Source organism: Haliotis rufescens, unplaced genomic scaffold (assembly GCF_023055435.1).
Source record: "Haliotis rufescens isolate VD_foot unplaced genomic scaffold, xgHalRufe1.0.p SCAF_7, whole genome shotgun sequence".
NCBI lineage: Eukaryota > Metazoa > Mollusca > Gastropoda > Lepetellida > Haliotidae > Haliotis > Haliotis rufescens.
Window position 1 is genome coordinate 7,616,201 of NW_025964361.1, and position 26,881 is coordinate 7,643,081.

Genomic DNA, 26,881 nt, shown 5'->3' on the forward strand with positions numbered 1-26,881 from the left:
ATTATACATCAGTCGATACACATCAAGGCACGCCCCTGTTTATATGGGATTCTGTCATGATAACGTGCTGATTACTACCTGGTCAATAATGGCCAATATATAACCATAAATGAACTAGAAGAAACAGAAGCAACATTCTTAACAATAGTACTTTATATTGTGGCTGTAAAAAAGCGACAAAAACCTTTCCAAAATCATAATAGATCTCAAATAAAATAAACGTCCTTTGTTCGATGCAATAGGAATATATTATGAAAACGTGACGATGCAAGATGTTCACGAAACGTTGAACGTTTTCTGCGCATAGGTGGCTTCCGTCACAAACACATGCAAAGGCAAGTCAAGTGTTCGCCTAACAAAAGCAACACGGGAATCTATGGTACAAGTCAAAATAGGGAATCATTTTGGTCACTGATACGTCAATTCCTATAATGATCTCCACATGGCTACCATAAAACGTTACTTAGGCCTTGAATGTCGTAATCCTTATCAAACACCTTTGAGCAAGAGTTGTATGACTCTTTGAAATCTCCTTAGACAGAGCACGCTTGATTGTATCTCAAACGTTTTAAAATGTAGAGTGACACAGCTGCTGGAACATTGCTCCACATAAAGGGAATATTCTTTTTTTACTCAAAATATGATCTAAATATGAAATTGATGAGGCGGTTTCACTCGTCGCTTTTATTTCCAGGTCAGGTGAATAAATCATTGGAAAGGAATTGGCTACATGACCACAATTGAACCATGTCACATCATAGATATACCTGAAGCTTTATCAAACTCCATGGCATCAGTTCCTTGGTTTGATGTTGCAAATTCGAGACTGATCAGCAAGCAGTGGATCAGCACAATTGGTGTCCAAGGGGTAGCCTCCTTGCCTAAATGTCCTATCACCACATTTTATACACACATTTTAAATCGGAGTCAGTGTGCGAGACTGTCAGATTAACGGGTCTAAATAACACCGATTTAATCGGTTCCCATCATTAGTATCGGATAAAGCCAATTGTCGGATTAACGATGTCGAATTAACGAGCCTTCACTGTATATGTTATCTATGAGGATGTCCAGCATTTCACAAACTGCTTTCTCAGTAAACTTCCGATGGCATGTGCTTTCATTTATCAAATAGTCCTAAACCTCCGAAGATAGAGATGTAACTATATTTATGGTTTATAATGATCCCCATGCATCAAAGAATGAAGTTGTTTCGTAAGTTTGTCGAGTGGAAAAGTGGAGTACACAATTGACTTGGTTGTTTCCTTGGATTCCACATTTCAAGCAAATACTTTGAGTTTTTGAAAATCCACATCAGTGTCACTTATCTCAAGTACTTTCTGCGAATAGGAAGATACATTCTATTGAGGTTTATGGTTAATGTTTGGAATAGGATGATGGTGGTATATTTGGTTTATTCCATTCCTGTTCCCTCTTTTTCAGTTTGTGCATTCTACCAATGACATCATGCATTTACTTAACCCAATTTCGGGGGCACGGGTGGCCCAGTCATCTAAGGCGCCGCGATTCGCTGTGCAGAGTTGCGTCCCTTGGGCACGCCAGAAACCAATGATTGTGGGTTCGAATCCCGGTTCGCCCCGATTATGTTTCTAGGTTTGTCAGCACCATACCCGTGCTCGTGGGTTTCACCGAAGTGGTAAACGTCTTAGACCTGCATCACTTCGGGCTTTCCTCCCACATGAAGTTGACACGCCGTGATATAACTGTAAAACTGTTTAAAGCGGCGTTAAACCCAACTCACTCACTCACTAACCCAATTTCATCTTTTCACTGGGGCCATGTTTTAGCGTACGCTTCAACAGCATCCATAATGATTTTAAAATTGTGATCCTAACTGAAGCAAGATGTTCTTCATATTTTGAGCCATATTTGAATAAATTACGCGGTGAGGTGAGGGGAAATGGAGTTCAAGATTAATGCACTTATATAGCGACGTGCATACTCGGGTTCAGTAACTTGCGTGACATCGTACCTCAACACCGTAAATTGTCCCTCATAATATCTATCACTGGACTCTCTGGCCCAGACTCATTATGAATAGACCGCCGTAATACAGCTGTGATACTGTGTGACGTTAAGCAGCAAACAATAAAACAAATCAGCAAATCTGTCCCATTAAAGTATGAAAGATATCAATGTTTGTCGTTGCTATTCAGTGCAATGAAAAAATCAAAAAATCATTCTTACGTTACTGTATCTCACAATATGTAACAGTTTAGCTTTTAGTGTCGTTATTGTTTAGATAGTTCAATTTTTCCGCGAACACCTGGTATCATCACTGTTTGATAGGGATTCATGAACACATGCTTTGATAAAGTCGGAATCGTAAAATGAACTCTCCCTGAGCAGATATTTCTTATGAATATGGAAAGTCCATTGAACCAGGTAAACATGTAGTAATATTCAGAAGCAGAATTCTTTCCAGTGTATGTGAAAAAGAAGATCGGTGTCACATTTTATTAGTTTCTGCTCACATAGAATAATCAATGAAAAAATAAGGTGCTTCTAATTAACGTAGTGAGGTGAAATGGGGTCTAGCGTCGCGTTGAAGATTAATGCACTCATGGCGACGTCATGTACATAGATCACATACAGCACTGAATCTACCTTTCACATAGATATATGCTCATTTGCCCATACAAAAATGTCTTTACACAGTAAACATTAAGAATTCATGGAGTACTGTACGCCATTGCTGGTGAGCTATCAAACATGCATACAGACATATTCAACATGTGCCTCGATATGGCACGTGCATATGTTTTCAAACATAATAACGGTATACGTTACAGAGTGTGGTCTCTGTTAATACAAGGAAGTTGTCAGGTCCAGTTTAGTCTGTAGGACTGCGAGATATTAGATGGCCATGGGTGTACTGCGGTGCTGTTTCTTGTTGGGCGTTTTCTGTATTAACGGTAATTATATTCTGGTTCTGATCTCGTTGTGTTGTGTACACCGTTTGTGTATTGACCGATTGGTCTCTGCTTTATACTAATAATGTGGGGTTCACAATGGAACACTTTTCTAATATTACCATAAGTTTTCACAGGGATACCCACACATTTTTCTTACGTTATCATAATTGTTTTTTATGTTGTTTGTTTGTTGTTTAACTCCGCAATATCCAAGCCATATGGCTGGGGTCTGTAAATAATCGTGTCTGGACCAGATAATCAAGTGACTGGCATCATGATGATCGATCCACGCAATTAAGATACGATGACATGCATCAACCAAGTGAGAGAGCCCGACCACTCGATCCCGTTATAAAATCATATTTGCCTTTTACGGCAAGCATTGGTTGTTGAAGACCTTTTCTTCCACGGATCTTCACGGGTCTTATCATATTTATTTTTCGTGAACATCTGGTAGCATCACTATTTTGATAGTGATTCAATAATATGATTCAGTAGTCGGAATCGTTCAATCGACTCTGCTTTTAGCAGAGATTTCGTATGAATATGGAAAGGGTTTTATACTTTTTTTATTATTGTTTGCGTAAATGTTTTTCATTTACATTTCCGGTCCAAAATTCCGAAAATAAAGTTTCCGTTTTGAAATTGTGGAAATAACTTCTGTCACAGTTGCTGATTGCTAGTAAACAATTTCAGTTTTAAGAAATGCATATGCGAATGATTCATTTAGGTGTTCTTTGATTTTAATAAAAGGGCAAAACGAATTTCACAATCATTAGAAATCTGTATCAAAAGCAGCGTCCCTTTTACGACTCCAAATAAACATAAGCATATTTATGAATCACTATCAAAATAAGGAACACCCACGAGGGATTACGTATACTGTACCATTATTTCACCAGGGGCACACAAACCGAATATCCGTGCTGTATATTACTCATTGACATGAAATCGTCTGAGACGTCACGAAAATAAATGACGTCATATTCAATTATTTGCGACAGTTCGTGGACAAGATTTCACGTAGCTGAGGGTAACAATGGGCGGGTATCAGACAATCAACATGAAGCAACAAATAATAAATAACAATTACTAAGAATGATATCACCATGTCCTTGCCTTGCCCCGATACTGTGTGTGATACTGACCACTACCACACGAAAAGCATAATCAACTGCAAAATTATTTATTATTTAATATTAATTACTTCATATAGCACTACTAATAGTATCTAAACAATTGTCTGTAGTGTTACCATACCATGTTACGCTTCATGTGTTTCTACATTACTCGTGTTACCGTGTGATAAGGTGAGGTGGTGAGGTGAAATGGGGTTTAACGTCGCGTCCAAGATTATTGCACTTATATAGCGATGTGCATGTACGTGTGTGTGTTTGTGTGGCTGCTTGTACTAGTCCGGACTGATGCCGATTTATAGTGCTAGCCCACTGAGATACCATGCCGCAGTTTAACATGAATACCCCACTCAGACACAGTATACTGACTCCGAGACGACCAGTCCTTGTTTTAGCCCCTTAATGCCGAGCGCCAGACAGGGTAACAACAAGTACCATCTTTTAACGTCTTTTGGTATGACGCGGTCGGGGATCGAACCCCAGACCTTCCGCTCTCCGGGCGGACGCTCTACCACTAGACCACGGAGGCGGTCTTACCGTGTAATAAGAGTTCACTGAAGTAAAAAGGCAGACTGTACGGTTAGTTAGCCTATATACGGGAGATGACTAATCAAAGCGTATGACTGTCTCCTAACTTAGACCCTTTTTCCTTCTGTCATCACGTCACCGGTGTTCCTGGATGTGGTCCCAAATAGTTCTGTCTGCCGGTGTACAAAACAACCTTAGCGCTACGACTGTCGTAAGTCTGTGGTAATGCATCGTGGGAGTTACGATCCCCTCATCGCTGAGATCACTCGTACAACGCTACCCTGGTATTACCAGTGGATGTGTCCCTGATATAGTGCATTACTGATGATGGTGTCACTTATTTCTGGAGTTACCGGCGGGGCTGTGGCAAAAGAAAGTATACACTTGAAAATCGGATATGGTCCAAAAATTACAAACTTTATGAAAACGTCACTAGGCTGAAAACAGTCGCCGAAAGAATGCTGACTTTAGATCCAAAACATAACTATGATACCCGTATCAAATACATCACATCGAAAACACATTTCTTGTTTGTTTTATTTCTAGCCACCATCAAACATGGGTTAAAACATTCATTTGCCTGGCATTCTATTTCTGGAGTTATCTTTCATTTGTCACCCGACCCGTGACAATCCGGGTCCAGAATAAATCTCCAGCAACCTATTCTTGCCGTAAGAAGCGACTATGCTTGTCGTAAGAGGCGACTAACGGGATCGGGTTGTCAGGCTCGCTGACTTGGTTGAAACATGTCTTCGTTTCCAGATTGCGTGGATCGATGCTCATGATATCAATCACTGGATTGCCTGGTTCAGACTCGATTATTTACAGACCGCCGTCATATAGCTGGAATATTGCTGAGTGCGGCGTTAAACAACAAACCAACCAACCAACCAACATTGGGATTACCATCAGCAGAGACGGACCCGTGAAGATCCGGGGTAGAATAGATCTTCAGCAACCCATGCTTGGCGTAAAAGGCGATCGGGTGGTCAGGCTCGCTGACTTGGTTGATGCATGTCATCGATCCCACATTGCGAGGATCGATGCTCATGATATCAATAACTGGATTGTCTGGTCGAGACTCGATTATTTACAGACCGCCGTCAAATAGCTGGAATATTGCTGAGTGCTGCCAACCAACCAACCAGCAGAGACGTCATACCACCAGAAAAATCATAACACGTATTGATACATCCGACAGGGATGGTGCACAGCATTATATCCCATATATTTACATCTCTTGTTGGTCCTTCTTACAACTCAAATACATATATAATTATGTATCACGTATGCCTTTGTAATTTATGTTTTGCTTAAGTTGCTGTTTGATTGCAGGTGTTTTCGGTGTGCAGTGCACGGCTTTTGAGAGCACCTTCAGCAGCAACACCGTCACCTTCACCTGCCCCGAGACATGCTGTACTTCCGCCTACAGCCGGAAGTGCTGTTCCATGTATGTACTATCTAGCTTTGGCTCCTCGTTTCAATGCAACACACAGGGTATGTTTAGGGCTTCAGGATAAAAATGATACTTGAGAGACTCTTGATGTATTTTTTATTGAAAGCACAAGCGGGATTCCAATACTTTTTTGTTTTCTAAACTGAAATCGACGACGGCAACTCAAGTCGGTTTGGTTGCCTTATTCTCTTCAGTGGTGACTATAACACAACTTGTTAAAAACATATCAAAGCTTCTCGGTTTGATCTCTTCTCCTACATTAAGCTGACAGACCTTGAGGAAGAGTGAATGAGTGAGTGAGTGAGTGAGTGAGTGAGTGAGTGTTTAACGCCGCTTTTTAACATTATTCCAGTTATATCACGGTGTGTCAGCTTAAATGTGTGAGGAAAGCCCGAAGTGATGCAGGTCCCGGACGTTTACCACTTCGGTGAAACCCAGGAGCACGGGTATGGTGCTGACAAACCTAGAAACATAATCGGGGCGAACCGGGATTCGAAACCACAATCATAGGTTTCTGGCGTGCCCAAGGGACGCAACTCTGCACAGCGAATCGCGGCGCCTTAGACGAGTGGGCCACCCGTGCCCCCACCTTGAGGAAGAGAATGCTGATGGTCTTGTTGTACTTGTTGATGGATGATACTGCATCATCCCCACGTCTAAATGTCATTCAAAGACTTGACAGACCTTGATGTGAAACCAACTTACCAACACGTCTTCTGTCCGCAGAGAACCCATACATGGCTGGCTTATAGCCATGGCCATCATCATCCCCTTGCTCGTCCTCTGCTGCTGCTGTGGCATCATCATCGCCGTCATCAAGTCGTGTACCAGGACAGGAAACAAAGGCAGAGTTATCGCCCCTGTGGCGCCTTACACCAGTAAGTATCTCCAAAGGATCTATCCTACATGGAATCTCTGATGGATCTCTCCATCGTGTTCCACACATTATCGTACATACACGGTTAGACTAGGCTTCTCTGAATGATCTATCCTGCATCATCCACACATTATCAGTTATCGACCCATCTTCCCGAGGCAAGGGAGTTTACTAACTGTAAAAGTCCAGTTTTCACCCATGCCGAACTAGGCTGGGACTTCTGGGCTCGATCGTAGAGCCATCAGTGTCCCTTGTATGTCCTTCCAATTGACCACCCAGATTCCACCTCTCATATCATTTGCATTTGCCTCAAACAAAATGGCGGCGCCCAGTCAAGACGATCTGATCGATAATCAACATCTATTTTGTAATCAATATTTTTACGTTTCACGTTTTTAATAATTTACATTCAGAAATACTTTAGTAATGGCCCACAATATTGAACCGTATAATAAATAAACGTTTGGAGATCATTGCTCCATACATTCTTATGGGGACAAAAGTAATTTCACTGTAACACATTTTGTTGAAAATAAGTTTTTATGGCTCTTTTTTCAATTTGCCGTCACATGCATTAGCATTAGACAAGTCCGAATATGTCTATCTTTGGTTGTTATACTCATATATTTCAAAATGCAACAATAGCATGTCAATCAAGAGCATTTCGTAAAGAACTATATATTTTAGCCCTGGGTCTGTGTAGGTCTGATTCTGGAGTAAATATCTTTTTTATTATGCAAGGTTTAGTCAACCGAAGAATCGACTTTCGTGATGTTCATTTGAGAAGGCTTGTTTTTCAACTGGCCATCTTGAAAAAACCCCAAATGACTGACCGCCATATACTCGGTATATTACAGACAGTCGGTGAAGCAATATCTACTACCATGCCAAGTTTCATTTTAACACAAAAACAGACTGAGTCTATTGGTTTATGCATTTGATAAGGCTCGTTTTAACTTCTGTTGGTGGACATCTTGGAAAAGAATGGATAGGCACCACGTCCATGTACATAAGGAATCGTGCTTTCAACGTAAAGTGCACAATCCACCCAATTATCGCCACTTAACGGCTGGAGTGAGTGAGTGAGTTTGTTTTTACGCCGCTTTTAGCAATATTCCAGCAATATCACGGCGGGGGACACCAGAAATGGGCTTCACACATTGTACCCATGTCGGGAATCGAACCCGGGTCTTTGGCGTGACGAACGCTTTAACCACTAGGCTACCCGACCGCCCCTTAACGGCTCGACTATTCCTCATGCTTCATATATACCCACGTATGATCTTATTGTCCCATCTATGTTTCAGTGCCCGCGCCGCCGGCATATTCCACTTACAATGCCACACCTCCACCGTACACCGCCTCTCCAGTCTCAGCTAATGCCACAGGACAAACTACAGGTACCATGTTGCCTATGCAAGCATCAGAACATCGGACGACGAGTACTCAAGGAGTCTATAGTTCTTCTAACACAACCCAGTTACCCCCAGCCGTAGCGTTTCCCCCTGTGGGACCAACACCTAGTGTTCCTCCGGCGTCAACAACCGCCACATCACATCCACCCCCGTTATCCACGACTGAAACGTCTCCTGCTGTTGGTCCAACACCTAGTGTTCCTCCGACATCAACAACCGCCACATCACATCCACCCCCGTTCTCCACGACTGAAACGTCTCCTGCTGTTGGGCCAACATCTGGTGTTCCTCCAGCATCAACAACCGCGACATCACATCCACTCCCGTTCTCCACGACGGAAAATTTTCCATCAGGAAGTGTTCCACCCGCAGGCACGACCACTACCTGACGTCCTGTTCGACCAAATCTTTGGAAACTCAATCTAGAGACGCCTTAATCAACATCAGTACATCAATCGCATTTTGTTTAAGACAGCATTATCAGATAAGCCATACAATTAAAAACAAACTGACCATTTTAATTCTTGTTTAATTTAAAGTCATACTACAATGAAGATATTGAAGTTATACGCAGCAAGGAGAAGACTTCACTGCCTAAAAGCGCAACTGAAGAATCAGAACAAAACCTGGATTATTACGACATTTAATGTAATATGTTTAGTAACGCTGGCTGTTCAGAATATGATTGTAGCATGTCGTGCCAGTTCACGGTGGGTACCAAGGCTTGTCGTAACCGTCGACTAAAATGAGGGTGGTCAGGCTGTCTAGTCTATAAAAATATTTTTTTACAGAAAAAAAGGGTGTTCAGTTATTGTTATAAAATATAATAAAAAGGAGCCTAGAGACTCTCTCCCTGATACTGCAGTAATCTAGACTGTGTAGACGTTATAGACTTGCCTGGACTGTATTGAATATATTTGTTTCAGGGTCTGTATGACAGACTAGCTGTGTGGTTGCGTGATATTATACTTCGAGACCAGTGGGCATTACGATAAAGTGAGTGAGTGAGTGAGTTGGGTTTAACGCCGCTTTTAACAGTATTCCAGTTATATCACGGCGTGTCAGCTTAATGTGGGAGGAAAGCCCGAAGTGATGCAGGTCTCAGACGTTTACCACTTCGATGAAACCCACGAGCACGGGTATGGTGCTGACAAATCTAGAAACATAATTGGGGAGAACCGGGATTCGAACCCACAATCATAGGTTTCTGGCGTGCCCAAGGGACAGCGAATCGCGGCGCCTTAGACGACTGGGCCATCCGTGCCCCCTACGATAAAGCATATAGGTTTCCATCAATCAATTCTTGTCGTGTAATGGATCGGGTGGTCAGACTCGGTGACTAAGTTATTGCATGTATTCACATATCAATTGCGTGGATCGATGCTCATTTGATTGTCTGGTGCAGATCGATTATTTACAGACCGCTGAGTACACGTCAAACAAACAAAGAAACGGAGAAGGCGCGATTCCTACTCATACTGGTTTGACTTGTTCTGACTAGGTTATTTTCAGACCACAGTTATAGGGCTTAGCTATTTTTGGCAGCGGCGTTAAACGATATTCATTCACTCATTCAGCTCTGGTCATGGTGAACAGTGAACTGGAGACAGGCAACAATTTGTGCACTATCATGTATCAGCGCCGACAGCTACACATACAAGAACGATACATACGAAAACACGATAGTCACAGTAGTGATATATTCCTGTCCAAAGCACTGGCTACTAGGGGATATTGAAAATAGCGGGGTGTGAGGCTGGATTTTATATGGAGACTAGATATTTACTTCAGCTACAGCTGCAAAGACAGATATTTTTAATAAAACCTTGAGCCTCAATATTTTTTTAGAATAAAAAGAACCATCTTGTAACGATAATTTTTTTGTGGCTGTCAAGTTATGTTTCTTTTAACAAACTGAAGCATAAAAATCCCAGGCCCCCCCCCCCCGTTCCCGCCCCATCTAGAATAGCAAATGGTCGGTCCCTAAAAAACCCAAGTCACATTCCTTCAGAAAAAAATAGGATCACTTCTGCAAAGCCTAGTGGTTAAAGCGTTCGCTCGTCACGCCGAAGACCCGGGTTCGATTCCCGACATGGCTGCAATGTGTGAAGCCCTTTTCTTGTGTCCCCCGCCGTGATATTGCTGGAATATTGCGCCGTAAAACCATACTCACTCACTCACTCACTCTGCATAGCATGCATTTAATGGCTTGAATGAAAATCAACCGATTGTAGTTAACAACAAACTCATTTAAATGAAATCACCAAAGGCAAACACACGTAATTGGTCCCATTTGGTTATCAAGCGTTTGGCATGCATATTGACAAATAGTAATGTATTGCAGTTGATATAAGAACAAACGATGTTATCGTTAAGCACATGAATAAACTGCTGAATGCGGGTAGCGTAACATGACTCCTGTAAATAACCTGCTAACTACAGGTAGTGTAACTATACAGCTTGTGGGAGCCTAGCGATCAATATGGTTGCCATCACAATGGGATCAAAATGCATAGAATTAAACATGGCGCGGCATACTAAGATGTGGGTGGTTGTACCTACGTTTCTACTTTTCCTTTTTGAAGGTAAGCTTCTGTTGTAGTTATCTGTGCTTATGTCATGCTTCATCAGACAGTTTATGTTTGGTGAAGATGAGGAACACTTTTCGCACGACAACCTCAGGCATGCTTCATTTATGCTTCACATAGCATACCGTGTGTATGGATAGCTTTGTCGTTTGTTGGGAAGCATTGTGTTATGCTTCGTATGATATAAAGTTGTTATGAATAATCGCTTTGCTGGGACTTTGTTTTAATGGGTTCGACATGAACGTCCAACGTTTCTCAGTTCTTACATGATTCAAGGGTCGATTGTTCTTGGGCGATTGTATAGATTCCTTGATTCTTTAATGTTCTACAGCTGAAAATTTTCAAATTGAATAACAATTTACATATTACAATTGGTATGTGAATAATTGAGTCCGAACCAGACAAGACATTGATTGACATCATGAGCATCGATCCACGCAATCTGGATACGATGACATGCATCAACCAAGTCAGTGAGCCTGATCACCCGATCCCGTTAGTCGCCTCTTACTACAAGTATAGTCGCCTTTTGCGGCAAGCATGGGTTGCTGAACACCTATTCTACCCCGAATCATCACGGGTCCTAAGCACACGTACACAGGTGACTTATATAGAATGATATCACCACATATAATTGTGTTTTCTATTCACAACACATATTTGTACGTTACTTTGGCACACTCATCACACATATTGTGCACTACCCGGGTACCTTTGGTCTCACCAAAGTGTTGGACGCCTTTAATTATCCTCCTTCACTTCGATCTTTCGCCCACACAATTCAACATTGAAGCCAGAGTAGCGTTGATCCTATGGCCGCGCTCAGTCCCTTGTTCAACCACGGCTTCCCGTGGCGTGGCGTGGCGTGGCGTGGCGTGGCGGTGCGGTGCGGTGCGGTGCGGTGCGGTGCGGTGCGGTGCGGTGCGGTGCGATGCGGTGCGGTGCGGTGCGATGCGATGCGGTGCGGTGCGGTGCGGTGCGGTGCGGTGCGGTGCGGTGCGGTGCGGTGCGGTGCGGTGCGGTGCGGCGAGACGAGACGAGACGAGAAGAAACTTGACGTAACGAGAAAAGCGTGTGGTTCTGATTGTGGGCGTGGCGTGGCGTGGCGTGGCGTGGCGTGGCGTGGCCGTTCATACATGTACATGTCGATACAGATGGAGACGGGGTTTAAAGCATCTATAAATAAACAAGTCTTCGGGAAAATAATAACGCAATTCTAACAATAACGCAAATAGTTTTAACATTGCGACTAAAAATGATTCGTCCTAAAAAAGGGTATAGTATGGCAGCAAACAGACGTCATGGCTATAACTGACTTTAGTACAGTATCCCTGAATATCCAGTTTCACCACATAGCAGCAACCTGTTTCAGCGCATAACGCATACATGAATTACATAAGGAATATTACATTTCAGTTCCTCGTTTAAAGGCAGTAATGATAACACACTAACAATACAGAGTACAATATGAAATAGGATACAGCCATACAAATATGCGAACAACAATAGGTGTTCACATGGCTGGCTATTGTGCAGGTCAGGTCATTCAATTTCAAGTTAACTTGGAGCTGACATTTCATTGTTTGGAGGTAGGTTTGTGTGGAGTTTTTTTAATGAACGACCAAAGTAGGGCAATATGTCTGAGTATTTCCAGTTACATATTACATGCAATATACTTATAGACACGTGACAAAGACTCATAATACATATATAGAACGCATATTACGTTTTTTGATATGCTTGTTTCATTTATAACTCTCTTTGATGACGATCGGTATGAAAAATAGAATACTGTAAGCATAACGACGGACAGTTCAGTGTATCATAATAAGACCCTTGAAGATCCGGGGTAGAATAGGTCTTCAGCAACTCATGCTTCCGTAAAAGGCGACTAATGGGATTGGGTGGTCAGGCTCGCTGACTTGGTTTAGACATGCTTTTGTCTGGTCCGGACTCGATTATTTACAGTCCGCCGTCATATAGCTGGAATATTGCTGAGTGTGGCATTAAACAACAAACCAACAAACGATTCTCTGAAATCAACCGATCTATAGGCTATCACTGAAATATAGTTTTCGATTATTCCCACTGGCTTGCCAAACAGTATATTTAACATATCAAGGAAAAGGGTATCTATTTCAATTTGTGTATGACGGTTCCAAAATAAATAGGACATGTCACTGAACGATTTAATGAATATAATGACCTATTCGGATTTCTAACTATGACCATCGACCGCCTCCGTGGTCAAGTGGTAGAGCGTCCGCCCGGAGAGCGGAAGGTCCGTGGTTCGATCCCCGACCGCGTCATACCAAAAGACGTTAAAAGATGGTACTTGTTGTTACCCTGTCTGGCGCTCGGCATTAAGGGGCTAAAACAAGGACTGGTCGGCTCGGAGTCAATATACTGTATCTGAGTGGGGTATTCGTGTTAAACTGCGGCATGGTATCTCAGTGAGCTAGCACTATAAATCGGTATCAGTCCGAACTAGTACAAGCAGCCACACAAACACACACACGTACATGCACATCGCTAGATAAGTGCAATAATCTTGGACGCGACGTTAATCCCCATTTCACCTCACCTACTATGATCATCGTCCATATACAGCTGTGGAAAAAAACCGACAAAACACTTTCTCTAATCATTGTATGAATGCGACTATATTAAGGATGTGTTTATTAATTACTATCAACTAGTGATGATACGGGGTGTTCGTAAAAAGGCGATACTGACATAAACACACGCAAAGGCAAGTAAATTGTTCACAAACAATCAAACAAACAATACCATGATAGTGATCCTGCATTTCCCCTAAAGAAACTGCTATACTGTACGGTTTTACGCCGCTTTAAACAATATTCCAGCAATATCACTTGAGTATTATATTTATTAAGTCCCGAAGATAACAAATGGGACCTTATCTAGTCTATGAAAAAGGGGGTGACAAGATAGTGACCTCAAAGAAGAGAACTCTTCCTCCGGTAACTCCATCATGTGTCACTGTATCTTGTAATATTTCACAGGTCATCTATCAAAATAGACGTCCGATATCAAAATACTAAGCAGACCACTGGCAAATGCTCTGATGGTTCTAGATGTTTTCATGAAACTAATTATTTTCCGAAACATAACCATGTAAGATCAGCCACACAAGCATATAGGTCCATGGCTAAATACACTTCAGAGAGCATAACATAGTCATTCATAGAAAATAACACGAGCACAGAGTGTGGCTTCCAAGAGTAAGAGTAAGAGTAATAGTTTCAACCAGTGAATAAGTTACATTTTTTAAACTAACGATTGAGAAGTAGAGTCAATTCCCGTTAATCCGACATCGATGGTTGCATATGATTATGTCGGATTAACGAGTATGTCGGATTAACGAAATTTAGTAGTATGAACACGATAGATAAGGATTCAAACCCTAGATAAAAAATAAAAAATAAATATTCATATTGTTATGTTACATTGTTGGCGGAATATGTTTTCTAGTTATGCAACCTCTAAAGTTTAACACAAAACAACTGTTACGGACTGTATGACTTATTCAAAATACTTTAAAAAGCATAGTCTGGAATGGAAGTCGCAACTTTGAAACTGGTACCAAAAGCTGCTTTCGGCTAACGTCGACTTCCTGTTGGTCATGTATGTTAATCCTGTTGATACATATATTAGGCTCTAGCAATGATCTGAGAGACAAATTAAGCTATACCGGCTACAATATTAATTTAACATTATTTACAAACCCAAATCCCACTTGTGAGGCAACAATTTCAATGTGGAAACCTAATTCACTTTACCATGTCAAGCATAACGATCGGGTCTTTTTTGTCCACCCAATCTGCATGATTCAAGAAAGGAGCAAATGTTTTAGATTTTGTTTTGATAATAATAAGCAAAGTTGTTCATAAAATATGTTCTTTTCAATACTTTTGGACAACACAAGATATGGAACGTAAGCTAAAATGTTTTATACATAAAGGCATGCTTTTGAGGTTTTCAAGGAACATTTTCTAAAAAATGAACTTAAAATGTTTAAAGTTGAGTTTTCTGGGAGCATACATGTAGGTAAAAGATAGTTGAGACACTAAAACAGTTTGTGCCACGGTCTATGTCATAGTTACCTCTTCTCTTGACGGTGAAAGAGAAACAAATGTTTTTCTCTCATTTTAGCCATTCCACTGTACTGATCAGGAGTCAAATTATTTTAGGTTAACCAATTGGCAGTGATATAAGAATAACATACCCGTTGATGCTACTGAGGTGAACTCATCTGTCCAGGCGTATTGGCTGTTTCAGGGACCCATGGAACATACTGTAGATACAAAATCAGCTTCATCACAAGTCGATGGATATCATACTATTGCTCCACATCATGCTGCGGGTCCATTTACAGGAGAGAGTGTTGTTCCAGGTATTGTATGACGTTCTGTGTCCTGCTGTGGGTCCATTTACAGCAGAGCGTGTTGTTTAAGCTAGCGTATGACGTTCTATGTCGAGCTATGGGTCCATTTACAGGAGAGAGTGTTAATCAAGGTACTGTATGGCGTTCTGTGTCCAGCTGTGGGTCCAATTAGAGCTGAGGTATTGTATGACGTTTTATGTCGAGCTGTGGGTCCATTTACAGGAGAGAGTGTTGTTCCAGGTATTGTATGACGTTTTATGTCCAGCTGTGGGTCCATTTACAGGAGAGAGTGTTGTTCCAGGTATTGTATGACGTTTTATGTCCAGCTGTGGGTCCATTTACAGGAGAGAGTGTTGTTCCAGGTATTGTATGACGTTCTGTGTCCTGCTATGGGTCCATTTACAGGAGAGAGTGTTGTTCCAGGTAGCGTATGACGTTCTGTGTCCTGCTGCAGGTACATTTACAGGAGAGAGTGTTGTTCCAGGTATTGTATGACGTTTTATGTCCAGCTGTGGGTCCATTTACAGGAGAGAGTGTTGTTCCAGGTAGCGTATGACGTTCTGTGTCCTGCTGCAGGTACATTTACAGCAGAGCGTGTTGTTTAAGCTAGCGTATGACGTTCTATGTCGAGCTATGGGTCCATTTACATCAGAGAGTGTTGTTCCAGGTAACGTATGACGTTTTATGTCCAGCTGTGGGTCTATTTACAGGAGAGAGTGTTGTTCCAGGTATTTATGACGTTCTATGTCGAGCTATGGGTCCATTTACAGCAGAGAGTGTTGTTCCAGGTATTGTATGACGTTCTGTGTCCTGCTATGGGTCCATTTACAGGAGAGAGTGTTGTTCCAGGTATTGTATGACGTTCTGTGTCCTGCTATGGGTCCATTTACAGGAGAGAGTGTTGTTCCAGGTATTGTATGACGTTCTGTGTCCTGCTGCAGGTACATTTACAGGAGAGAGTGTTGTTCCAGGTATTGTATGACGTTCTGTGTCCTGCTATGGGTCCATTTACAGGAGAGAGTGTTGTTCCAGGTAACGTTTGACGTTCTGTGTCCTGCTGCAGGTACATTTACAGCAGAGCGTGTTGTTTAAGCTAGCGTATGACGTTCTATGTCGAGCTATGGGTCCATTTACATCAGAGAGTGTTGTTCCAGGTAACGTTTGACGTTTTATGTCCAGCTGTGGGTCTATTTACAGGAGAGAGTGTAGTTCCAGGTAACGTATGACGTTCTATGTCCAGCTGTGGGTCCATTTACAGGAGAGAGTGTTGTTCCAGGTATTGTATGACGTTCTATGTCCAGCTGTGGGTCCATTTAGAGCTGAGAGTGTTGTTCCAGGTCACGTATGACGTTCTATGTCCAGCTGCGGATACATTTGGAGCAGAGAGTGTTGTTTGAGCTAGCGTATGACGTTCTGTGTCCTGCTGTGGGTCCATTTAGAGCTGAGAGTGTTGTTTCATGTAATGTTTGACGTTCTACTGTATGTCTTGCTTCGTGTCCATTTACAGCATAGATTGCTGTTCCAGGTATTGAATGACTTTCTATGTCCTACTGTGGGTTCATTTACTTCAGTGTTGCTCCAGGTGACGTATGGCGTTTTATCCAGGGGCGGGCCCATTAATTGCATTGTTGCTCCAGTTAAGGTATTGTGTTCTCTCCTGTTGTGGATCAGCCTGCCACAGAGAGTGTTGCTCCAGTTAAGGTATTGTGTCCTCTCCTGTTGTGGATCAGCCTGCCACAGAGAGTGTTGCTCCAGTTAAGGTATTGTGTTCTCTCCTGTTGTGGATCAGCCTGCCACAGAGAGTGTTGCTCCAGGTAACGTATAGCGTTCTCTCCTGTTGTGGATCAACCTGTCACAGAGAGTGTTGCTCCAGGTTACGTATGATTAACTATATTCTGCAACATGTAGCACAGTATATGTCTACCGGCAATAAAGTTTGTTTATAAGACAATAATTTCCATTTTTCATCAGTCTCAATTACAGAATGGCATTATCTCTTGTTATTCCTCAGCCCCATCATCTCACCCTATACAGTTGGGTCGCTTGCGACGAGCTACTTCATTGCCATAGTGGTAGTCAGCGTCCTCATCATCGTCGGTTTCATTGCTACCCTTGTCTGTATAATCTTGAAGAAGAAAGGTGAACCAGGGCGCGTCATACGTCCTCACCCACAGACAACTGTAGTCGCCCATACAAGCGGTAGGCATCAGCACGGACACTGTCTGAATTTAAACGCCAGGAATGTATTCCTTTCATGTGTATTCATTCAATAAATATGCACTCTCTCATCTACTTCTCCTCAGCTGAGGGGCACGGGTGGCCCAGTCGTCTAAGGCGCAGCAATTCGCTGGGCAAAGTTGCGTCCCTTGGTCAACCTGTGATGTGGGTTCGAATGCCGGTTCGCCCCGATTATGTTTCTAGGTTTGTCAGCATCATACCAGTGCTCGTGGGTTTCACGAAAGTGGTACACGTCACTTCTGGCTTTTCTCTCACATTAAGCTGACACGCCGTGATATAACTGGAATACTGTTCAAAGCGGCGTTAAACCCAACTCACTCATTCACTCACTCACCCTCTTAAACTGACAAGTTTAATACATACAGTGATAAGGAAGCAGGCTGATTAGTTGTTTTTACCAAACGTAATTTACGGTTTCGTACGTTTGCGTACCTCCCCTGTATTACCAAGAATAGTGCGATATTACTGGTATTTGTCATCCGACACAGGTGCGCCACCTCCGTACCCCCTGGCCCAGGGGCCTCATCCTGCCTACACATCCCTTGCGTATCCCCCTGCGGCACCATCAGCCTTCCTATCCACACCAGGTCAAGCTGGAGCACCACCAGCTTATCACCCCCAAACAGGACCTGCTGCTTATCCACCTCCCCCAGAGTCTCAAGGACCACCCCCTGGTTACCAACCTCCTCCAGGACAAGGACCACCACCTGACTACCAACCTCCATCCAGACAGGGACCACCACTGTTCTGCCAACCGCCAACTGGAACTTAAACAAGCTTTGGGACAGTACGGCTCCTGTTTAACCTTATCCTCCAGACATAGAGTCCACCTTAACATATAACGCATATTTTTCTTATGAGAGCCTTATTTTTGGTCTTTACACAACCCCATCTCAAGCCCATCTGAAACATGTACGTCCATCTCAACCATGTAAATCCATCTCAACTACGTACACCCATCTAAAGAATGTACATGCATCTGTTCATGTACAATAATCTGAACCATGTACACCCATCTGAACTATTTACACACATCTGAACCATGTATACCCATCTGAATCAAGTACACCCATCTGAACCAAAATATATCTTTGAAACTATAACTTACTTAACATTGTCGTTTGAAGCAGTCGGTAGTTGTTGTAGCATTATTAAACTGTTTCCAAGAATATGCTTCAGAACGTGGACATTCTTGATAAGCTAATGCATTCATATTCTTTTGGATAACCTTCCAACTCATATAAATTAGAAATAATGCAGTTTAATTTTAAAATATATGTTTTTTCTGTGTGTATTGTATTAGTGTCTATGTTTCCGATACAATAAAAATGTCTTCCAAAGATATGCAGTGTTATTTGTTGGAATGAGGACGACAATATGGGTGACAATAACACCATAATTTGATGCCAAGTATGGCTGTTATATATAGATAAACACCAGTGGTGCTAGTGATGTTATATAAGTAAAAGAGACAAAACTCATTCAATATTCATAATACAACTGTGCTAAAAGGTATTTTACGATTCCGAAAATTTCCCGAGCAGGGGTTTATGAATCACTATTAAATACCAGGTGTTCGCGAATAGGTGAATAGGTATACGCCCCGCCGTGGCACTCGTCACTAAACGAAGTCAAATGTTCACTTGTAAAAATGTACGGAAAGTCTGGACCAGCTAATCCAGTGGTCGATATGATGAGCAACGATCCCCGCCGTCGGGGTACAACGACACACAATCAACCAAGTCACCGAGGCTGACCAGCCGATTCTTTTGGTCGCCTCTAACTACCGCAATAGGTTGCTCTGGAGCACTTCTGACCTAGAATCCCAACCGGCACATATATATTGCATATATAAGCAATCATTTGTTTATAGTTTTAGAATGACAACCTTCTCAATAACTGTTCAATAACTCTTGTGATTAATGCATGCCTTTTATATACATATTATGATCAATAGACTGTGTTAACATTAATAACTACTATAAGATGTGCTTATATTTGCTCTAAGCATATTTTGGTATAGTTTTGTTACAAGGTAGGTAAATGTAGGTATCCCATAAACTATTTATCAATAACATCCCCCTCCCCAAATGCTTTTTATAATATTAAAATATTTAAAAGTAACCAATTACAATAAAATAAACAAATGCGGAAAGAACAATACACGTAAACAATCACCTCAATCTGTTAGAACAAGAACAGTAACACAAAAATACGAAAGAAAACAATATACAATATATAAGCAATAGTATGAAAACAGGAACTGAAACCTCCCCCCTCCTTTGACACCAATCTCGATCCTAAGCCACCCCCCAAAAACAACAAACCAATTTTTAAATACCGATAAATAGCCATCGAGAACACAATACAGTTTTCTAAAGAGGCGTTGATTCCAACGAGCAAATATTCAATTTGATGTGGCCTAATATGACTTATGATTGCGACAATATGGGCACCGAGCCGTCTCTAAAAGTAGTCAATACGTCGTAGCTGTGTACAATAACCAGGTAGGATTATATTACAACCTTACACAGGGTATAAATACCAAATGGTTTATTAATATGTGACGCTTCAGTATTTAGCAATACAGAAAACCCCGCTAATTCCAGATGGTACTGTTCCCCTGAGTCGATCAAGTTTCCGGATAAGGAGACACGGATACTGTACACAAACATTCCGAACAGTAACTATCCGGTTCACGAGATTTGCGAACTAAAGTTGTCCGGCTTAACGAGGGTTCACTTTATGTATATCACAATACATGGTACTTCTTATTAAAAAGACCGCCTCCGTGGTCTAGTGGTAGAGCGTCCGCCCGGAGAGTGAAAGGTACGGGATTCGATCCCCGGCCACGTCATACCAAAAGACGTTAAAAGATGGTACTTGTTGTTATCCTGTCTGGCACTCGGCATTAAGGGGCTAAAACAAGGACTGGTCGGCTCGGAGTCGGTATACTGTGTCTGAGTGGGGTGGGGCGGTCGGATAGCCTAGTGGTTAAAGCGTTCGCTCGTCACGCCGAAGACCCGGGTTCGATTCCCGACATGGGTACAATGTGTGAAGCCCATTTCTGGTGTCCCCCGCCGTGAATTTGCTGGAATATTGCTAAAAGCGGCGTAAAACCAAACTCACTCACTCACTGAGTGGGGTATCCATGTCAAACTACAGCATGGTATCTCAGTTTGGCGAGCACTATAAAATCGGCTTTAGTCCGAACTAGTTCAAGCAGACACGCACAGGTACATGCACGTCGCTATATAAGTGCAATAATCTTGAACGCGACGTTAAACCCCATTTCACCACACCTCTCATTAAATAGTATTCAATTATTAATATAATTAACTTTTAATGAGATAAACATGTATTCATAAAAGCAATTGGCATGGTTTCCCGTCTGTAATTGCAACGTATGGGCAACCTACATCTGCAATAGCATGACCACATTGTTTAAGGTAATACAAAACCAAGACATTGTCTGCTGATCACGTAGTATAATTTACGTTTTGACACGATCCGTGTCGTCAGTAGTCCCACAAAGATCGGATCTGTGGGCGATACTTGCCTATGCTTGTTCGGCCTGTTGCCATAGTCACCGCTGATAATCAAAGATATCATAGCCATCATGAAGATTAACAAATGCCTTTTTATCAACGCCGCGTTCACTAAAGTCAACAAACGCTATTACTATGGACACGTTATGTCGACATATAAACACGAGTAGAGCCTCTGTTGTGATTATCTTTCTTCTGCTTCAGACTGAGGGTAAGTACTGCTATCTATCATATGAATATGTTTTTATATTAAAAGAAACATGTCTTAGAACGATCATAGTGAGATGTTTTTTGAGTACCAGTGTGACAAATGGATCTGTGTTTGAAATAACTCGACACTTGGATATATTGAGTAAAAGATGTACAGTGTGAGTGAGTTGGGTTTAACGCCGCTTTTAACAGTATTCCAGTTATATCGCGGCGTGTCAGCTTAATGTGGGAGGAAAACCCGAAGTGATGCAGGTCTCAGACGTTTACCACTTCGGTGAAACCCACGAGCACGGGTATGGTGCTGACAAACCTAGAAACATAATCGGGTCGAACCGGGATTCGAACTCAGAATCATAGGTTTCTGGCGTGCCCAAGGGACGCAACTCTGCACAACGAATCGCGGCGCCTTAGACGACTGGGCTACCCGCGCCCCCTAAATAATGTACAGCTTATTCATAAACCTTTCTCATACTATTGTGAAAAACCCCATGGTGTTACTGGTTTGTTTGTTGTTTAACGCCGCACTCAGCAATATTCCAGCTGTATGACGGCGGTTTGTAAATAATCGAGTCTGGACCAGACAATTCTGTGATTGACATCGTGAGCATCGATCTACCACCCGATCCCGTCAGTCGCCTCTGACGACATACATGGGTTGCTGAAGATCAATTCTACCCCGGGTCTTTACAGGTGTGGTTAATTGTGATCAGGGGGTGTCAGAGGTGGAAACCAAGCAGACGACCACACGTCAATCCAAGTTGACGCCACTGTCAACTAAACCAGGGTTTAGTGTGGCCAAGTTGCTGTGAAGTAGCACTGTGGATAAAAGGTTCGCTCGTCATGCTAAAGAACAAGAACAAGTTCGACTCCTCACAATAGTACAATGTATAAATCCATTTGTGTTGTCTCACAATTTGATATAACTTGAGTTTTGTTTAAAATTTGGTGCGGGGTACACATCCCCTCACTCGTAAGAAACGGGGGGAAGGGGGATTCAGTTGCCCAGCTGTTGTCTTGTTCATCGAGAACTGGTTATAGAGAGACACAGTATCATACACACATACACGGACACAAACAGGGACACACTGTCATATATACACACACACACAACACACACACCGATCACATACATGACACGGACACAAACAGGGACACACTGTCATATATACACACACATGGAAACACACACACCGATCACATACATGACACACATACACGGACACAAACAGGGACACACGGTCATATATACACACACATGGAAACACACACACCGATCACATACATGACACACATACACGGACACAAACAGGGACACACGGTCATATATACACACACATGGAAACACACACACCGATCACATACATGACACACATTCACGGACACAAACAGGGACACACGGTCATATATACACACACAATGAAACACACACACCGATCACATACATGACACAGAAACACGGACACGCACACAGACACACTGTCAGAAACACACACATGGACCCACACACACCGATCACATACATGACACAGACACACGGACACGCAGACAGACACACTGTCATATATACACACACATGGAAACACACACACAAACAGAGACACACTGTCATATATACACACACATGGAAACACACACACCGATCACATACATGACACAGACACACGGACACGCACACACACTGTCAGAAACACACACATGGACACACACACACCGATCACATACATGACACAGACACATGGACACGCACACAGACACACTGTCAGAAACACACACATGGAAACACACACACCGATCACATACATGACACAGACACACGGACACGCACACAGACACACTGTCAGAAACGCACACATGGACACACACACACCGATCACATACATGACACAGACACACGGACACGCACACAGACACACTGTCAGAAACACACACATGGACACACACACACCGATCACATACATGACACAGACACACGGACACGCAGACAGACACACTGTCATATATACACACACATGGACACACACACACCGATCACATACATGACACAGACACACGCACACAGACACACTTTCAGAAACACACACATGGACACACACACACCGATCACATACATGACACAGACACACGGACACACACACACACACACCCACGCACACCCACGCACACGCACACGCACACACACACACACACACACACACACACACACACACACACACACACACACACACACACACACACACACACACACACACACACACACACACACATACGCAAGGAGACACACACAGATACACTGTCACTCACACACGGACATATACACATCAATACCGTCTGCGCGCATAATAAACGTACGCGTGTTAATGACCCCGAGGATGGATTCAGGGTCGGAATAGGTCTCAGTTGCGTCCCTTAGTCATGCCAGGAATCAAATAAAATATAATCAACAGCTGGTTTGCCTGATCCAGATTCCATTGTTTGCAAGCAGCCGTGGTATGTCTTCAACATTGTGTGGACTCCGGCTTAATACACAACATATTCTTTTTGATTGGAGATGAATACCTGCGACCTGAGTACTTCATACGCATGGATTACTGTTGTAGGTAGCCTGGCCACGAGGTGCTTGGTGCACGCAACCGGGAGATACATCTACCGCTACTGTGACGACTGCTGCGACTCCGGCAGGAATCGAAGATGTTGCACGAACACAGCAGATGTTAATGACAGGTAGAAATGCATGGCCTTGCATCTGTCACTTGATTCCAGTAAATAGGCAACTGGCACTTACCTTCTCCATTCCTTAGTATCACCGTGTCTCGCTTTAGATACTTAAAGAAGTTGCACGTTATGGTTACACCCACGATCAGTCACTTTTTTTGTGGAGTGAGTGGGTATGGTTTTCGCCGCTTTTAGCAATATTCCAGCAATATCACGGCGGGGGACACCAGAAATGGGCTTCACACATTGTACCCATGTCGGGAATCGAACCCGGGTCTTCGGCGTGACGAGCGAACGCTTTAACCACAAGGCTACCCGACCGCCTCCTTTTTTTGTGGACGATAGGTGACTTAATGGTTAGTGCGCCGCAATTTGCTTGGAGGATTGGTCTCAGTTGTGCATGGATCCGTTGGTGGCAGGTTCGAACTCCCTATATTACACAATAGCTTGTTGGTTTTAAGGCGAAAAACGAACAGATTACTCGATACGTTGTGGTAAAGCTGAAATACTATTAGTTTACACAGCAGCGTGTATCTTACGCACTGACCTGTGGTGTAACGTTATTTTACAGAATCTAAGTCTGACTTAAGGAACTGTTCGTTACTGGCTCCTTAAGAATGAACTTCGATACTTTTTACCTCCTTAAACGCAAATAATACTGAAGTCAATTCTAACAAATAAATATGTCAACAATAACAACTCGCAGCTTATTTGATCATTTAGACAATAAACGTTCAATGTAGAGTGAGTGAGTGAGTATGGTTTTATGCCGCTTTTAGCAATACTCCAGCAATATCACGGCGGGGGACACCAGAAATGGGCTTCACACATTGTACCCATGTCGGGAATCGAACCCGGGTCTTCGGCGTGACGAGCGAACGCTTTAACGACTGGGCTACCCGACCGCCCCGTTCAATGTAGACAACGAAACGAAATCGGTAACATCGTTCTGCGCAATAAATCAACATTAGCAAATAGACACATGTCAATGAGCCTCAACGTCTCCAAATAGCCTACGGCTGTAGTCAGCTAGATGCCTTACCTTAACAAATGCTTTGGGATCACATATGATTTACGTATGCAGATCTACTTACAGATACGTTCTTCAGTGTGAAGATAGTTGGGTAGCCCAGTAGTTAAAGCGTTCACTCGTCCCACCGAAGGCCCAAATTCGATTCCCCACATGGGTAATGTTTGAAGCCTATTTTTGGTGTTTCCCCGTCATATTGCCGGAAAATTGCTAAAACGCCATAAAATCCGATTCACTCACTCATCATTGCGACCTTTACACTTCGAAAGAATAAGTTAGGATTTCGTTGAGCCTAGTTCATAATAATGAAAGAAGTGTCATGTACACACGCACAGATGTGTTTACTTCCTCCAAAAAATCTTCATCATCTTTTATCAAAGTCTACTTTATATACAGTGTAAATGCCACCGCATTGTGGTTTGTAAACCCGTCGTCAAAAGGGAAGGCATTTGTATACAACGACAAAATACATACACTTTGGCCACGAGCCACGTGTAGGGTAATTAAATATATATGGTCAATGCGTCAATGCGAGTGTCAATTTTCCGCCCAAATAAATTCAATTCGGCGTAAAAAGGAAACATTACATCAATTGTTCACTGAAAATCAGTAATGACACTGGGTGATGACACCAATTTAACTTACATTTGTTTTAATACGTTAAAAGTACAGTAAACTACGGTTATAACGAACTCGAAGGGGCCACTAATTTTAGTTCGTAATAACCGTAGTTCGTTATAAGCATATATACGACATTTATACTGTACAACAAATGGTCGGGACTGAAAAATAAGTTCGTTATATCGGTCAGTTCGTTATATGCGTGTTCGTTATAACCGTAGTTTACTGTATGACCACTTTTGTTTCCACAGTTCCGTGGCAGTTGTTGGCGTGGTGTTCGGTTGTCTCATTGGACTTCTAATCCTTGGAAGTGGTTGTATGTACGTGTATAAGTGCTGTGTGGGGTCTGGTAAACCCAGCTCTGTACCACCCCCGGGCCTCACAAATCCTCACCCCCATAGCATCACAACAGACCATACGGGTAGGTCCTGACATACACATATAGAGTTTTTTAATGCAATATCAAGAATATCAAACCTACAAATAACATTATATTTTTCTAGTTAATCACCAGTGGCTAATTAAACGCATGTGAGGAAGTTTAGGTGCCACTCTGGGAGTGTGGGTTCCATTTCCGGACGGGACTCTAAAAAAGTACGAGAATCTGTACTTTACTCAGAAAATGTTATAACAAATATAAAAATTGTTATACATGCAATTAATCACAATATTTAGTTATGTTGCACATGTTGTGAAGGAATTGTGCAACTCTCAAATAGAAAAAGCAACACCCCAAGGCATAAGTTATTTACGAGAAGGTAAATCTTAACCTCACAGAGTTGATAATGTCACATCTATATTTACATCTTCATCTTGAAAGCATTGATATACCAAATTTGACTTCGTATTATAAAATATCAATTATCTTGTGTCAGTTGCATTAGCAATAGAAATAGTAATGAATAATGACATGTTTTTGAAGGTGCAATGATTTAATCCTATAACTTTCAGAAGTCTGTGAACACCATCTGGACCCTCCAGCGTATACCCCTCCCGGCTCCCCTCCGCCGTACAGTCGTGACGGACCTACAGCTCCACCCTGCCGCACGCACGTGTCACCATCATCCCCCTGGACCAGCCAGGACATGAGTGTCATCGCACCATCATATTCACCCCCACCCCCATACACAGCATCCCCTCACCCTACACAGACTCCTCACCCCAGCCAACACCGGCAC

General features: G+C 42.5%; 3 protein-coding genes across 4 annotated transcripts in view; all 3 read left to right on the top strand.

Moving 5' to 3' along the window:
* The first annotated feature begins 2,850 nt into the window (after positions 1-2,850).
* On the top strand, positions 2,851-9,092 carry LOC124144524 (uncharacterized protein PB18E9.04c-like). Its single transcript, XM_046513966.2, has 5 exons — positions 2,851-2,936; positions 5,936-6,050; positions 6,783-6,934; positions 8,241-8,290; positions 8,372-9,092. The coding sequence occupies exons 1-5, from the start codon at positions 2,882-2,884 to the stop codon at positions 8,735-8,737; spliced, it is 738 nt and encodes a 245-aa protein (XP_046369922.2). The 5' UTR covers positions 2,851-2,881; the 3' UTR covers positions 8,738-9,092.
* A 1,660-nt stretch (positions 9,093-10,752) lies between these two features.
* Positions 10,753-18,913, top strand: LOC124144477 (TM2 domain-containing protein DDB_G0277895-like). Its single transcript, XM_046513889.2, has 4 exons — positions 10,753-10,933; positions 15,239-15,353; positions 17,356-17,543; positions 18,071-18,913. Exons 1-4 carry the CDS (start codon positions 10,831-10,833, stop codon positions 18,352-18,354), a joined length of 690 nt encoding a protein of 229 aa, XP_046369845.2. The 5' UTR covers positions 10,753-10,830; the 3' UTR covers positions 18,355-18,913.
* Positions 18,914-21,099: 2,186 nt separating this feature from the next.
* The window catches only part of LOC124144476, a 5,873-nt gene continuing 91 nt past the window's right edge, over positions 21,100-26,881 (top strand). The window contains exons 1-4 of one of the 2 annotated variants that reach the window (XM_048388253.1): positions 21,100-21,341; positions 23,938-24,061; positions 25,955-26,023; positions 26,655-26,881. The exon at positions 26,655-26,881 is cut by the window's right edge and continues 91 nt beyond it. In XM_048388253.1, the coding sequence (XP_048244210.1) occupies positions 21,266-21,341; positions 23,938-24,061; positions 25,955-26,023; positions 26,655-26,664 (279 nt within the window). In that variant the 5' untranslated portion in view covers positions 21,100-21,265 and the 3' untranslated portion in view covers positions 26,665-26,881. Of the gene's footprint in view, positions 21,342-23,937; positions 24,062-25,954; positions 26,125-26,654 lie in introns of both variants that reach the window. The other variant, XM_046513887.2, reaches the window with a different exon arrangement.

Excerpts from the sequence above, each read along its gene's own strand:
- LOC124144524 (XM_046513966.2), top strand. The coding sequence starts at position 2,882 with ATGGCCATGGGTGTACTGCGGTGCTGTTTCTTGTTGGGCGTTTTCTGT. Across the intron at positions 2,937-5,935 it reads GGGCGTTTTCTGTATTAACG|GTGTTTTCGGTGTGCAGTGC; the intron begins GTAATTATATTC and ends GTTTGATTGCAG. Across the intron at positions 6,935-8,240 it reads CCCTGTGGCGCCTTACACCA|TGCCCGCGCCGCCGGCATAT; the intron begins GTAAGTATCTCC and ends TCTATGTTTCAG.
- LOC124144477 (XM_046513889.2), top strand. The coding sequence starts at position 10,831 with ATGGTTGCCATCACAATGGGATCAAAATGCATAGAATTAAACATGGCG. Across the intron at positions 10,934-15,238 it reads TCTACTTTTCCTTTTTGAAG|GGACCCATGGAACATACTGT; the intron begins GTAAGCTTCTGT and ends TGGCTGTTTCAG. Across the intron at positions 17,544-18,070 it reads TGTAGTCGCCCATACAAGCG|GTGCGCCACCTCCGTACCCC; the intron begins GTAGGCATCAGC and ends CATCCGACACAG.